General features: G+C 34.4%; 2 protein-coding genes across 3 annotated transcripts; both read right to left on the bottom strand.

The window, feature by feature from the left end:
• Positions 1-359: 359 nt before the first annotated feature.
• LOC123902431 (protein SIEVE ELEMENT OCCLUSION B-like) lies at positions 360-4504 on the bottom strand. Its single transcript, XM_045952164.1, has 7 exons — positions 4276-4504; positions 3576-3653; positions 2961-3373; positions 2700-2788; positions 2466-2599; positions 1912-2379; positions 360-1258 (listed from the first exon to the last, which is right to left on the bottom strand). Exons 1-7 carry the CDS (start codon positions 4423-4425, stop codon positions 650-652), a joined length of 1941 nt encoding a protein of 646 aa, XP_045808120.1. The 5' UTR covers positions 4426-4504; the 3' UTR covers positions 360-649.
• A 4628-nt stretch (positions 4505-9132) lies between these two features.
• LOC123902432 (protein SIEVE ELEMENT OCCLUSION B-like) lies at positions 9133-12863 on the bottom strand. 2 transcript variants are annotated; one of them, XM_045952165.1, is made up of 8 exons: positions 12447-12863; positions 12106-12159; positions 11453-11865; positions 11220-11308; positions 10982-11118; positions 10630-10859; positions 10247-10499; positions 9133-9964 (listed from the first exon to the last, which is right to left on the bottom strand). In XM_045952165.1, the coding sequence occupies exons 1-8, from the start codon at positions 12690-12692 to the stop codon at positions 9371-9373; spliced, it is 2016 nt and encodes a 671-aa protein (XP_045808121.1). In that variant the 5' UTR covers positions 12693-12863; the 3' UTR covers positions 9133-9370. The 2 variants fall into 2 exon arrangements, with proteins under 2 accessions (XP_045808121.1, XP_045808122.1); XM_045952166.1 differs by having other exon boundaries at positions 12106-12153; positions 12447-12808.
• Positions 12864-13964: the final 1101 nt, after the last annotated feature.

Raw genomic sequence — 13964 nt, forward strand, 5'->3', positions numbered from 1 at the left:
TGAGCACAGCACAGGTTTAAATCTGATTCCGTGAAGAGAGATGCAACAACATCATTACAGTCACAGATAAAGAATTTAACCCAGAAAGGGCATTCCCTCTCAGCCAAGGTCAGTATACTGAATTTTTTGCTGAATTATGTAGGAAACAGTCAATGATTGAACTGGATACTATTTGATCGGTTTGGCCTTGTTAAGAGTCTCACATCGGTTGCGAGATGACCTAAATATATGTTAGGGTTTTGTAGGGTTGAGTTAGACCCAACTCCCAATTCTAAGAGACCTTAACTGAAAAGTATAACTTGCGCCCAACTACTTAATTGGTTAATAGTTATTCATTGTTTTATGAACACATAGAAAAATAGCCAATAAGATATTACTTAAGTTTAAAAATACTACTAAAAAGGAGTGGAACAAAAGAGAACTGCATGCTGATTTTATATGCATGCAAAGTATTTAATCAACTTTATAATCAATACACACAGACAAAGTAAAGCCATTATTTATTTGCTACCCTTTCATCAAGGATAAACAAGGTGGTTACATGGCACCAGGCTTTCATCTTCATTAACAAACACACATGCAAATATATAATATAGTAAATAGTAAATGTAACCTCCATCACAGTGGCAACCTCTTCCCTTTCTCAGATTCAGATCTTGCCATTCTGTGTAGCATGATCGCGGTGACAACACTTGTAATTAACAGACGACACCTCCATCTCACGTCCACAAGTAGGATTTGGGCATGATATAGTAGCTATAACATTCCCATTAATATTGTTATCAACATTAATAATTGCACATGGTTGCTTAACATATGTTTCTTTAATCTTAGTCTCATAATGTTCTTTGAAAGCAATATCAAATCCTTCTTTTTGAAGTACTTTGTCTTTCCATATATCAAAATCAGCTAAAGTTTGATACATAGGCTCACCATGACCCAAAAGCTTGACATTGTAGCCTTTGGTGAGAATAACCCAACCTTGTGGATCTTGTTTGAGACAAAGCAAGCTTTTCACAATACCTTGAATCTTACAGTCTAGAGCATCTTGGTGTTTTTTTAGCGTCTTACTTTCAATTTCGATCCAAAAACGAGGAACAATTTTGGGGTCGTCTTTTCCTATATGATAGTGTTCTATTATTGCATCTGCTCTTAAGATAGCTTCATGTCTTTTTGTTTTCTCCAATGCCATTGTGAAGTCTTGAATCCATTTTTTGTCACCACCTCCATAGATGAAAATGTATCTGTCCCCTTTCACCTAGTAATTCACATGGAAAACATATAGTTTCACATCAATCTCTATTATTAAATAGTAAAATTAATAAGATAACAAAATTGAATTGTGACCAAAAGGAAAAACCCAATTCATAGAGATAACGTCTAAATAAAATTTAAGTTAAAAATCAATCTCGATCATTGTGCAAATCAGATTTGTAGAGTTGAATTAGACCAAAAATGTAATGTGATGCTATTTTAGATTTATATTAGAGTACCCATGTTACCCGCGTGCTAGACTCAATAGTACTGCCGTGGGTGATACTTGAGATAAGAGCTTGTTGGGAATGGCTCATAACTATTGATAAGTGGGAAGGTCTCTCAAGCGACTACCCTTTGAGCCTAGATCCAATGTTTGTTGGGTTGCACCCAGGGGTGTGGGGGCGAAATTCCCCACGGTACTTTTCAATGGTAATGTTGTAATCTAGACCCTGGTATTTAAATAAAAGTGGTACACCGTAAACCCTAAGCTTTGAATAACTTAAAAGAAAAACCATTGTGTATTCATTGTTTGTGTTTTTCTTATCTTTATTCTTTTGAGCTAGTGTTGTTGTCCTAACACACCTAAAACCAAAACTTATAAAACTTAGGTTTGTGTATGTATATAATGCTGATAATGATAATGTATTGATTTACCTGTATTCCAAGATTTAATCTCTTTGTAACATCCCAAAACCACTTCCATTTTTGATCAAGTTCATCACCATCTTTTTTCCTAAAAGGGAATGCATCTATCCCCCATTGAAAAATCAAGTTCATTGCATCATCATTTATTATGTCACTTAAAGGACTCAATACTGGGACAACAGGCTTATCCCAATAATTGAAAATTTCTCTTATGAGTCCAATGCCTGGTAACTCAGAGAAGTACTCCACTGCATAAAATTTGATCTTATTCTTCAAAGAATCGAATTTGATCTTCTGGTCGCCCTCAAAGATAGGGATCCACAAAATCTTGAAATCCTCTTTCTTGTAACCTTTCATTTCTTGTGGATTGTCCTTCAATCTATCATAGATATAATTCAAAAGCAAAATCTCATCTTCAACTTTGTTGAGACTTGAAATGAACAACAATACATATTTCCCTTTGAAGACTTCAATATTCTGTTCGATACATTAAAACAAAAAGACACATAACCATTATAATTTATCATATAAAAATAGACAATAGTTGAGGCTTTGGTACTAACTGTTTTAGATTTGGTGCTGCCATCATATATTAGCAGATTATCTCCATCGCGTTGGAGAAGAATCTTCAAGATATCTACAATATCTTTAGGATTAGAAATTGCTTTCTTGCGCTTCAAGTTCTGTTCAACAGAATCTGCAACCAACATGGACATAGAACTTAACTGTATACATCCAAAGGGTTTAAAATAACTTTGCTTCATAACTTACAAAAAAATAAGCACTAATTATGTTACCTATTTGCCCTTTGCTCAGTTTCAAATGTTCCTTCAATTTAGAGTCAACCGAAGAAAGCTTCCCTTTGAAATCTGATAATTTATAGTCCCTGAAACCGTGAAACGTAAACAAAAAAAATGCAATACAATTAATACAAATGTATTGCTAAGGATTATATTTAAAACAATTTTGAAAACTGACAAAAATGACTAATGTGTCTATCATTTTTAACTTACGGGACCAAAAATGCAACGGGCGATTTAACAAGATGTTTAACTTACGATACACCGTTGATGTTGCCAGTAGCAGCAACAATGGAAGCAATTATCCAATAAACAGCGACATGGATGTCTTGCAATGCATCAGACAAAGAAGGAACTTCAAGAGTATCATAACCAACACCAGACCAAGTGGCCCAGTCACGAATATGATTAAACACTTCCATTATCAAAACCACCAAATCTGTAGCAGGAACAGTGACCTTTCTGTTTTGGATTTGATTAAGCTGTTTCAAAGAGTTAACAAGTTGATCTGCTGTTGAAGTATCAGTGAGGTACAAAAGATTTCCATATTCCAAAGCGAAAGCAGCTAGAGTTACAAGTGCTTTTGCATCCCATGAATAGGTTTTCAGGCGTTGAAGAATCCACATTGTTGTTTGGTGCACATAACGTTCGCCATGAGGCGTCATTATCATCTGTTATAAAGGGCAATTTAGTAATAATTATTATACACGTCATACCGTGCACAATGCGCTACACACACCATATCATGAAACAAAGTCTCCCCTATTTTGAAACATAATAAAGCATGATGCATTCCATCTGATCTAATACTATCAATATCATACAAATAAATAAAGTAGGCAATAGTTATGATTAGGCCGTCAAATAATTAACCTGACAAGAAATCAGCTTCAGTGTGGGAAATTCTGGTTTGAACCCGGTTATAGCACCTCTGCTTTCTGCTAGCTTTGACTGCAATTCACTCGGTTAACCAATAAAAACATCAGTGTTCCAAATCTTTTTTATATGACCTTGTCATCGAAGGACAAGTTTTACGGTACACCACTTAATTAGGTGGCCCATTGTGAATCCATACTAGAAAATTATTCAAAACACCAACGATGATCGATGCTTCTCTTGAGAAGTAGAAGTTTGCGATTTCTCCAACCTCATACTGAGACAGTGACATGATCAATGCAGTTTGTAATACAACGGAGAAACAAATATTAGTTGTTTTTACTAAACTAACACTGATCAAATCACTTTCTTAATCATTACATCAAAGTAAGACCGTGAACTTCTATTTCTTAGGGTGGTATCAGTCATTGTTGAAATTTCGAACAATTTCCAAATACTAGTCCACAGTGAAAGTGTTCCGCCGTAGAATTTTCCATAGTTTAAACATATATCATTTTCTATATATGTAGTGGTATATATGTCATAAGCATTTAGAATACTTGTTTTAGGCAAACATATCGGTACATTGAGTTTTTTATGTTATAAATAAATTTATATATAGAAGGAGAAACATTAGTGATCAACAATGTGTTCAAAGTGAAAGGAAAAAGAAATGAAAGGCAGAAGGTGAACTTACCCTAAGTATAACATTGGACACAATGTGGAAAAGGACATCTTTGTCACATTTGTCATCATCATGGAGGTGGGTCAGATAAACTTTATCCAGGATTTGAGAGTCATCCAGATCAAATGGGTTAGGTAGTTTAGTCCCATTGGACAATGACATGGTGATAAATTCAACTTTAGGCTATTATCAACTATATATTCTTTAACTTAGTGTGAATAAGAATGCAATGTGTTGTGGGGTTGGTCCTCCCACATATTTATAGCCTCCAAAGTCATAAGAGTTTTACACTTGGCATAATTACTTTAGTATATAAAATTTGTGTTTACTTGAATAAAAAGAGAAAATATACTAAGTAGCTTCTGATGAAGCCTTCTTTAAACGTGAAATGTGCCACTCTGATATGATTTTCACAACATACCTCTTATAGGCTTCATTAGGCAAGTAAATTGCTTAGGATATCACTGTCTGTGTTGGCCGTCGGTTCATTCACCCTCTATTAAGATAGTGTAGGCTCACACAACACTTTCTTTTTGCTATTTGGTTTCGTGCCCTTACGCAGGTTCGCTAGGTAGTGCATTTGTTGTGTGTGCGTTTGCTTCGGTTTCTATATTAAACCACTTTTGTTGTAGTTTGACTATTTTAAAGGTTTTAAATTGCGGACCGCATCACCTGATGCGACCGCAATATTGCGGATGCGGTAGGCACTGCAACCGCATCGGACCGCAATTGCGGTGTGAACTCAAATCACACGTGATGCCGCAACGCAACCGCAACGCAACAACATTTCACCGCAACACAACGGAGTTTTGACTGCAACGGCCGCAACGGTTCAATCCAATATTCCTTTTCGTAAAAATTCAGAGAATCTCACCTTTATTTTTTCCTTTATGTCCTTTCATTTTAGAGTTTCTGTCTTCTTATGTCTCGATGACTTAAAAATGAATTAAAATTTATATAGAATTATAAGTAAAAGATATATAAGGAATTACAATAATTATAGTATTTTTTCTGTGTTTGTGCGGATAAAAAATTATTTCACGTCGCAACGGCCGCAATTGCATCGCAGTGTCCGCATTAGCCGCAATCGCAATACCTGCAACCGCAACCGCATCCACGACTGCAACCGCAATTTAAAACCTTGATTTTAATACCTGTTTCCGCATATTACTGCATTTCAATGTCCCAATCTTTTGTATTTTCTTTTAATTTATTTTAATCTATTTAGGATGATGTAGAGGGTTTTCCGTCTGCACTCCATTTGCCTAATTTACACTTGGCATAATTACTTTAGTATATAAATTTTGTGTTTTTACTTGAAGAATAAAAAGAGAAAATATCCTAAGTAGCTTCTGATTAGGACTTCTATAAACGTGAAATGCGCCACACTGATATGATTTTCACAGCATACCCTTTATAGGCTTCATTAGGCATGTCAGATGCTTATGATATCACTGTCTTTTTGCTTGGGATTTCACCAAAATTTTGTAAATGATAGTTTCATCCCACTGTTCTGATAGGAAAAAGGAAAATCAAATAGCTGAAGAAAAGTGTATATCGGTTCTTGGAGTTGGAAGTGCCGTTTATACTTGTTGCTATCGCAGGGGGTTGTCGGTTATTGGATCGGTTCATGTTGGGGGTCGGTCTTGTGAATTCATAAACTTCACACCAATAACCCTGATGTGTCACATGTGTGGAGAAAATAAATTGAAGCAACCAAATAAATCGAGAACGGCAATAATAATCACAAGAAAAGATAAACAACGAGAAAGAACGATCACAATAAAATTGTTTACCTAGTTCGGTCAAAACGACCTACTATGGGGGAGAGAGCAGTTCTCCATTCCACTATCAAATGAATTACTTGTTTACAAAGAAATTCTCCAAAGAGATTATAAGAATTAGCTTTGATCCTAATGCTACCCTTTGCCCGAATTTCTAATCGTGGCCAGGAAATTCAATTTAATAAGTGTTTCCCAAGGTGATGAATCAATCCCCAACCCTAGAGTTTGCCCAAGAGAGTTCTCTTATAACCCTAGCCTTTGTGTTGGCCAAAAAAACCCTAAAACCTTGTTAAAGTCAACAGAAACGCGCTCAGCCTATAAATAGGCCTCGCGCCTGCGCCTAGCACAGCTTGCAGGAGCCAAAGCTCCATAACGCAAAAAACATTGCACCTAGGCCACATGAATTGCGCCTAGCGCAGGTGCCAGCTTCAAAACCTATTTCTGAACTTTGATTTCAAGGCAATATTCAACAGTTCATTCACCGTCTATTAATATAGTGAAGGCTCATACAACACTTTCTTTTTGCAATTCGGTTCCGTGTGCATACGCTGGTTCGCTGGGTAGTGCATGTGTTGTGTGTGCGTTTGCTTCAGTTTCTATTAGACCACTTTTGCTGTAGTTTGACTGTTTTAATATCTGTTTAGGCTGATTACTGCATTTCAATGTGGTGGCTGGGTTCGGTTTATGTCCCCTCAATCTTTCGTATTTTCTTTTAGTTTATTTTAATCTATTTAGGATGTTGCAGAGGGCTTTCTGTCTGCACTCCATTTGCCTAATTTACACTTGGCATAATTACTTTAGTATATAAATTTTGTGTTTTTACTTGAAGAATAAAAAGAGAAAATATCCTAAGTAGCTTCTGATTAGGACTTCTATAAACGTGAAATGTGCCACACTGATATGATTTTCACAGCATACCCTTTATAGGCTTCATTAGGCATGTCAGATGCTTAGGACATCACTGTCATTTTTTGCTTGGGATTTCATTCAACTTTTGTAAAAGATAGTTTCATTCCACTATCTAATAGGAAAAAGGAAAATCAAATAGCTTAAGAAAATTGTTGTCTTCAAGGAAAGAACAATAATATATTCCTTTATGTCACTGATCAATAAAGATGCTTCCATGTCAGAAAATCTTTTAGCAAACTTAGTATACCTTTAATCATGTTATTATGTTGGAGTTGGTTGGAATGAAACATTTTAAACTTAGTATACCTTAGGATTGTAGGTATGTCTTATAACCTCTTTTATTACAGTTAAAAGTGTCTCTGTTATAACAGTTTCTTTGGCATCTTTCTTTTGTGCATGTTACCAATGGACATCCTTACTCAAGAACTCTGTTTCCATCGTACATGGAAAAGCAAAGAACCATTATTAGTAGTTGCCAAATAAAGTTCTTTGGATATCAGACTAAAATGAAAAAAATAGTTCAGAACTATTGATCTTATGGATTGTTTGTTAAGGGTGTAACTTGTGAAAGTTTCTTTTGGCGCTCTATGAGTTTCTCGCGCGCTCTATTTTTACGCATCCGCTATTTAAGTAGCGGATGTTATAAAATGAGAAATTTGAGAAAAAAACACCGTCCGCTACTTAAGTAGCGGATGGTGTTTAAGAAACTCATAGGACGCCAAAAGAAATTTCCGTAACTTGTTGATCTTATGGATTGTTTGTTAAGGGTATAACTTTCTATTAAAATTGGGGGTCATTTTGCAATCTTTCTTTTGCTTCTACTCCTTTGTGCTACTAGTGGGTGGAATTAAAAAAATAGTTGTGGTTGGAATGTGACTCAAAACTTGTTGTTCTTGCTTTCAGCTCTAGTAGCTCTATTCCTTGGAAGTTAAGAAGTCGTTGGTTTAACTGCTTACATAGGGTGAAGGGTATGGAGTTCATTGTCTCTCACATATTTAGAGAAGGCAATCACGTGCGGATAAGTTAGCAAACTTAGGCCTTTCCATCGTCAATAATGTTTGGGTTGATAGTTGTCCTATTGTTATTAGAGGTGACTTTGGTAGGAATAGGCTTGACTTACCTTATTTCCGTTTTTCTCATTAACCTTGGGAAGGGTTTGTTTGTTCCCCCTCTTTGTATCTTATCTTCTTTTTAATATATCTTAGAGGTTTGCCTCCTTGGCTTTCCTCTTGAACTAATGTGTACCAAATTATTTAATACAATCATCGATAATAAACTCTAAACTAATATTTACATTAATATTTGTACAAATACATATACTTAATGACTTGAAATCATTAATAATATATTTGAACTAATACTCTACATATAAAAATATTTATTTTTTAGGGTGGGACTGGTCTGAGACCTCAGCCCACCTCTGGTACCGCCATTGACCTTATTTTGTATATGGGTAGGGTTATGAATTATGCTAGCTAGGGTAGTCATATAGTGCGATTGGAGCTTTTGGTTTTCATGGCGAAAATTGCATTGAAACGCGAGAATGACTCGGCCACCACGGTTCCAAATACACATAGTGTAAAAATCTGCAATTCACTTCTGTCATGATATGTAGAAGATGTAAAAGTTTGTTAGTTAATTAGTTAGTTACACATGGATACTATTATTAGTAAAAAAAAAAAATCAATTTTTAGATTCATCAAATAACTGATATATATACGATCTATATCAGTTTATTTTATAAATCTAAAAAGTATTTTAGACATATTAGTGACTAAAGAGGTAGTTAGTTCAATAAAGCGTGCCTTATTAAGATAACAATTGTGGGCTTAAAAAATTAGCAATATAATCAATGTGCTTTAATTGAATTTTCCCGTCTTCTCCCTGCCTTTCTCCAAGAGTGTGTGAGCACTGAGCAATAATCAATGTGTTTTTTTTTCTCTACATGTCAGCATAATCCATTACCGAAATTAACATAATCCAGTATCAACATAATGCAGTACAAGTGTACAGCAAAATAGTTGTTGGGAGAGGTCAACCCGTTAAATGAATCACAGTTACCTTAAGGGGATTAGTCTCTACAGTTGCACGCGGAAGATACCTTTGGTTTACAAAATGAAAAATTAACATAATCCACTGACATTTACTTATAAAAATAAAAATAAAAACTAACATGTGCATGTAAGTATAACTAATTTTATTAAATAACAAAAATTCAATAACATACAGACGAATTGAAGCCATTATTTAGTTTCAACCCTTACAACAAGAGGAACAAAGTGGCTATAACACACAACATAAACTCGTCTGAACCAAAACACACTTAACTTAAATTGAAACTTCATACTTTGATACTTATAAAGCAAAGCAAACTATAGAAGATAGATAAATCCTTCATGCTTCCTCCAAATAAATCAAATGCAGCAACTATTTGGATCATCGCGATGGCAGCACTTGTAATTAACAGAACTCACCTCCATCGCACGGCCACAAGTAGGATTTGGACAAGTAATAGTAGCAAGAACATTCGAAGAATCAAAAGCACAAGAACCACTAGAAGTTAGCTCTTTAAACTTAGTATCATAATAATCTTTAAAAGCTATGTCAAAGCTTTCTTTCTCAACCACATTGTTTTTCCATTTCTCAAAATCAGCCACAGTTTGATGCATAGGTTGACCATGACCCAAAAGTGTAACATGATGCCCTTTACTTAGAAGTACCCATCCTAATGGATCTTGTTTGAGGCAGAGCAAGCTTTTTACTGCTTCTTGTATTTCACAGTCAATTTTGTCTTGACAAATTTTGTTCTGTTTTCTTCCGTCTATGCCCATCCAAAAGTAAGGAATGTTTTTCGGGTTTTGTTTTCCTAATTCGTGGTAATCTATGGTAATGTCGACATCCTTGATGTTTTGATGTTTTTTAATGCTTCCAATTGCTCTTGTGAAATCTTGAATCCATTTTGTGTCCTTTCCTCCATAGATGAATATGTAACTATCCTTATTCATGTCCTGATTCACACGGTGACATATTTGTTAGAACAACTAGTAACAAAAGAGTATATAAATTGAAGATGTTTGCTTACTACGAAGTCTAACCAAGTGTGCATACGTTTCTGACTACAGAACAACTGTAGTTCTGTATTATTAATGTGAATATTCAATTAGGATTATATAAATTGAAAATTCTAACAGTTATTACTTGTGCCGCAAGCAATCTATTTGTGAGGTTTTTCGTGAACTCGGTACAAAATTATTGAGAATTGATTGTGTTTCTAGTTTGTACAAACATACCTCTATGTTGATGTCTACTTTCTTCATTAAATTCCAAAACCAAGCCCATTTCTTAAAAAGATCATCGCCATCACTTTCCCTAAAAGGAAAAGCATCGAATCCCCATTGAAAGATAATTTTCCTTGCATTTTCATTGATTATCACACCTTGAGGGTTGATCACCGAAAAAATAGGCTGGCTATCCAAATCATAATTCAATTTTTTCTTTATTATCGCACGCCCTGGTAGCTCTGAGAAGTATTGCAACACATACCTTATTTCAAAGCAAAAATAATATTATTAATAGAAAGAAAGAAAAAAAAAACAATAACCAAAATCCACGTAAAAAACGAACGTATCTAAAGTTACGCTTTTTATTTAACCTCTGGTAATCCAACACATACCATTTCACGCTTTCTTTCAATTTTTTGAATTTATTCTTGCGATTTTCGTCCCACTCATCCACAATGGGGATCCACAAAATCTTGAAGTCATCTGTCTTGAAACCTTTCACTTCTTGTGGTTTGTCCTGCAATCTGTTATAGATTGAATTTAACAGCAGGATTTCATCTCCAATGCTTTCTAGGCCAGAAATGAACAGCAACACATAGTTCTGATTGAAGACCTCAATACCCTATTTGTGAAAAAAATGAAAAGTAAAAAATAACATAGTCATTTAATGTATGTATTCATATGTTCCATTAATATATACACTGACAATGTATATAAATTAAATCCAACGTTTTTAGTACTAACCTGTTTAACTTCGGTGCTGCCTTTATATATCTGCGGTTTTGCAGATCCACTGCCTTCAATCAGAAGCTTCAAGAAACCAACAACACCTTTAATATTATCAGAAGATTTCAAACGCCTATGATTTTCTTCTATACTATCTGCAAAAATGGGAGATAGCATCTTTTATTAATTAGCAAATTTTAAAGGATTAATTGAAGTATCAGGAAGCACCAAAAAACACATGTAGTTATTTATGTACCAGTTTGCAATTTGCACTTTTCCAAATGATAGTTCAACTTCGTATCCACGGTAGAAAGCTTTTCTCTATAATCTGATAATTTATGCTCCCTAAAAAAAAGGAAAAAAAAAATATTTACACACATATATACAATTTAGTGACCAAATTAGAGAGAAATTTCATATTTTTCTTCTGTCTCTAAATTTCCGTCACTTATATTAACATGACGATTCAGTTGAGTGAGTAAGACTTACGATATACCAACGAGGTTACCCGTAGAAGCAACAATAGTAGCAATAATCCAATACACAGCAAAAGGAATCTCTTGCAATGCATCAGACAAAGAATTAACTTCTTCTAAATCATAACCCATAGCAGACCATGTTGCCCACCGACTAATGTGCTGCAACACTTGCAGTAAAAACGGAACAAGATTAGTTATATCAGAAGGGACCTTTCTGGATTGAACTTGGTTAAGTTGCTTCAATGAGTTTCCAAGTGTGTCCGATGATTGAACCCTATGAAGGTGCATAAATTCACCATACTCCAAAGAGAATGCAGCTACAGCTATCAATGCTTTTGCATCCCATGAGAAATGTCTGAGGTGTTGAAGAATCGACATTGTTGTTTGGTGTGCACATTCCGTTGTGCCACGTGTCATTATCATCTGTTATAGGCCACCATTCAAATGCACGAGTATTTTGCTAGTATATCAGTAACATTATATCATAATCATATTTCTCTATATATTGTTAGGGATGGGTTGTGATTTGTTATAATTAGTTACAAGTTAGTTATAATTAGTTGCAAGTTGGTTTTGTTATTTGTTGGACTCAACTATGTTTCTTAACATGAAATCCACTAAAAATACTTAAATTCCATAACATTAACATAAATGATAATTAACCTGACAAGAAATCCTCTTCAGGGCAGGGAAGTCTGGTTTGAAAGAAACCTGTGTCTGAAAACAATTAAATTATTAGTTCAGTTGCACAATAAAATTTGGGTGTGAAACTATGTAACACGGACACTCCTTAGATTAGCTGTGTCCCGTGTTGGACACTGAGACTTGTGATTACACTTAATTCTGCAATTTTCTCAAATTATTATCGGTGTTAACGTGTCAGTGTGTGTCGTGTCCGTGTCTGTGCTTCATAGGTGACATTATATAAATAATACACAGTAAGTTGCAAAACTTATTAAAATGTGTAAGTGAAAGAATAATGAAGGGGTAATTAAATTAATTACATTAACGACAGAATTAGTTCCAGAAATTTGAGCTGAGGCAGAGAGGATGTCCGCGACAAGTTTCAAAAGTATCTCCTTATCATATTTCTCATCATCATTGACATGAGTGAGATAAACTTTGTCAATGATACCAAATTCATCAAGCTTAAAGGGGTTAGGGAGCTGAGATTTCTGTTGTTGGGAAGTACCATTCTGTTTGATGGTTGTGGCATTAGGTGCAACAATGGATAATGGAATAATGGACATAGTGATGATGATTCAAAATCTGTGATTTGTTTCTAAGTAAATTAATAATTAGCAAAAGCTGTGCTTTGTGTTAGAGGTGTTTCCCCCTATTTATACTTGTCATGATAATTAATCATTTGATCACCATATAAAGAGAGGGACATATAGAGTATAGACAAAGATTTGATAATTAAATAGGAAAAGATAGACAAATATTTTTATAAAGTAAAAGTAAAAAACAAAAATAAACAAGGTAGCTTCTTCATGAGTTTGTCTCTAAACGTGAAACATGAAATGGTGTGGTTTTCATAATATACCCTCACATGACTATATTTGTTGGTATGTGAGATTAGCTTTATATAAGGGTATCATTGTCATTTTATTGAAATTATTCCTACCAAAACTCTTTTTTTTTGTCTTCCATACGACAAAGGACAGACTTCTAGTTCTAGGGCTGTGTTAATTTGAGTATCACAAAACTTTTGCTTTTGAACTCGATAGTGACATGGCAATACATATGTTTACTTAATGTTTCCGCCAATTATAGTTGTATCGAGTTTCAAAGATTAGTTTGTGCAGTTGTGGGTAGATGATATTTGATTCACACAAAAAATTGCTTTTTTTTTTTTCGTCAAGAAAAAAAAAAACACAATTTTCCTCATCATTTATTTAACTCAAGGTGCACAACACAAGTACCTTCACTTGGAGACAAATAAACTTGTAGAATTATAGAATAATGAAAAATCAAAAGCAATGTAATATCTTTTACTTTCAACAATGGCTTTTATAGTTCATCATTCATATAATTTTCATTCTTCTTTAACAAAATTGATAATAGAACATTACAACACGACATACACGTTTATTGAAAAGATTAAATCATGATTCAATCTTCTGAATCAATCCTTAAATGTTCTTATTCGATTAATATAGTAGTAGGACGTGTCTCTTATAATTAAAGAATAAATAAGCAGCTTTTTCACAATTACAATTCTTGTTATATAATTAAAGAATAAATGAAATGGTACTCTTAGTTTTAGGACGAGTATCTGGTATAAGCAGCTTCGCATAATACAGTAGTAGGACATTTTAGGGTTTAAACCATTAATATTTAAAGTGTTAAAAGTTTCGCATTGATTGCTGATATGGCCTGAATATATGTTTATAAGTGAGGACAGTCTTCACCTTACAAGCCAGTTTTGAAGAGTTTAGTTAGGCTCAACTCTTAATTCTAAGATGATATCAGAGCCTCCTCCACGATCTGTTAGGCCACCTGCTATTAGGTTATTGATC

The sequence above is a fragment of the Trifolium pratense genome, linkage group LG1 (assembly GCF_020283565.1).
Source record: "Trifolium pratense cultivar HEN17-A07 linkage group LG1, ARS_RC_1.1, whole genome shotgun sequence".
In the NCBI taxonomy this organism is placed as follows: domain Eukaryota; kingdom Viridiplantae; phylum Streptophyta; class Magnoliopsida; order Fabales; family Fabaceae; genus Trifolium; species Trifolium pratense.

Coding starts and splice junctions, on each gene's coding strand:
- LOC123902431 (XM_045952164.1), bottom strand. CDS start 4,425: ATGTCATTGTCCAATGGGACTAAACTACCTAACCCATTTGATCTGGAT. Junction 2,380..2,465: donor GCAGCACCAAATCTAAAACA/GTTAGTACCAAA, acceptor TGTATCGAACAG/AATATTGAAGTCTTCAAAGG. Junction 1,259..1,911: donor GATTAAATCTTGGAATACAG/GTAAATCAATAC, acceptor GTGAATTACTAG/GTGAAAGGGGACAGATACAT.
- LOC123902432 (XM_045952165.1), bottom strand. CDS start 12,692: ATGTCCATTATTCCATTATCCATTGTTGCACCTAATGCCACAACCATC. Junction 12,160..12,446: donor GAACTAATTCTGTCGTTAAT/GTAATTAATTTA, acceptor AATTGTTTTCAG/ACACAGGTTTCTTTCAAACC. Junction 9,965..10,246: donor AAGTAGACATCAACATAGAG/GTATGTTTGTAC, acceptor CGTGTGAATCAG/GACATGAATAAGGATAGTTA.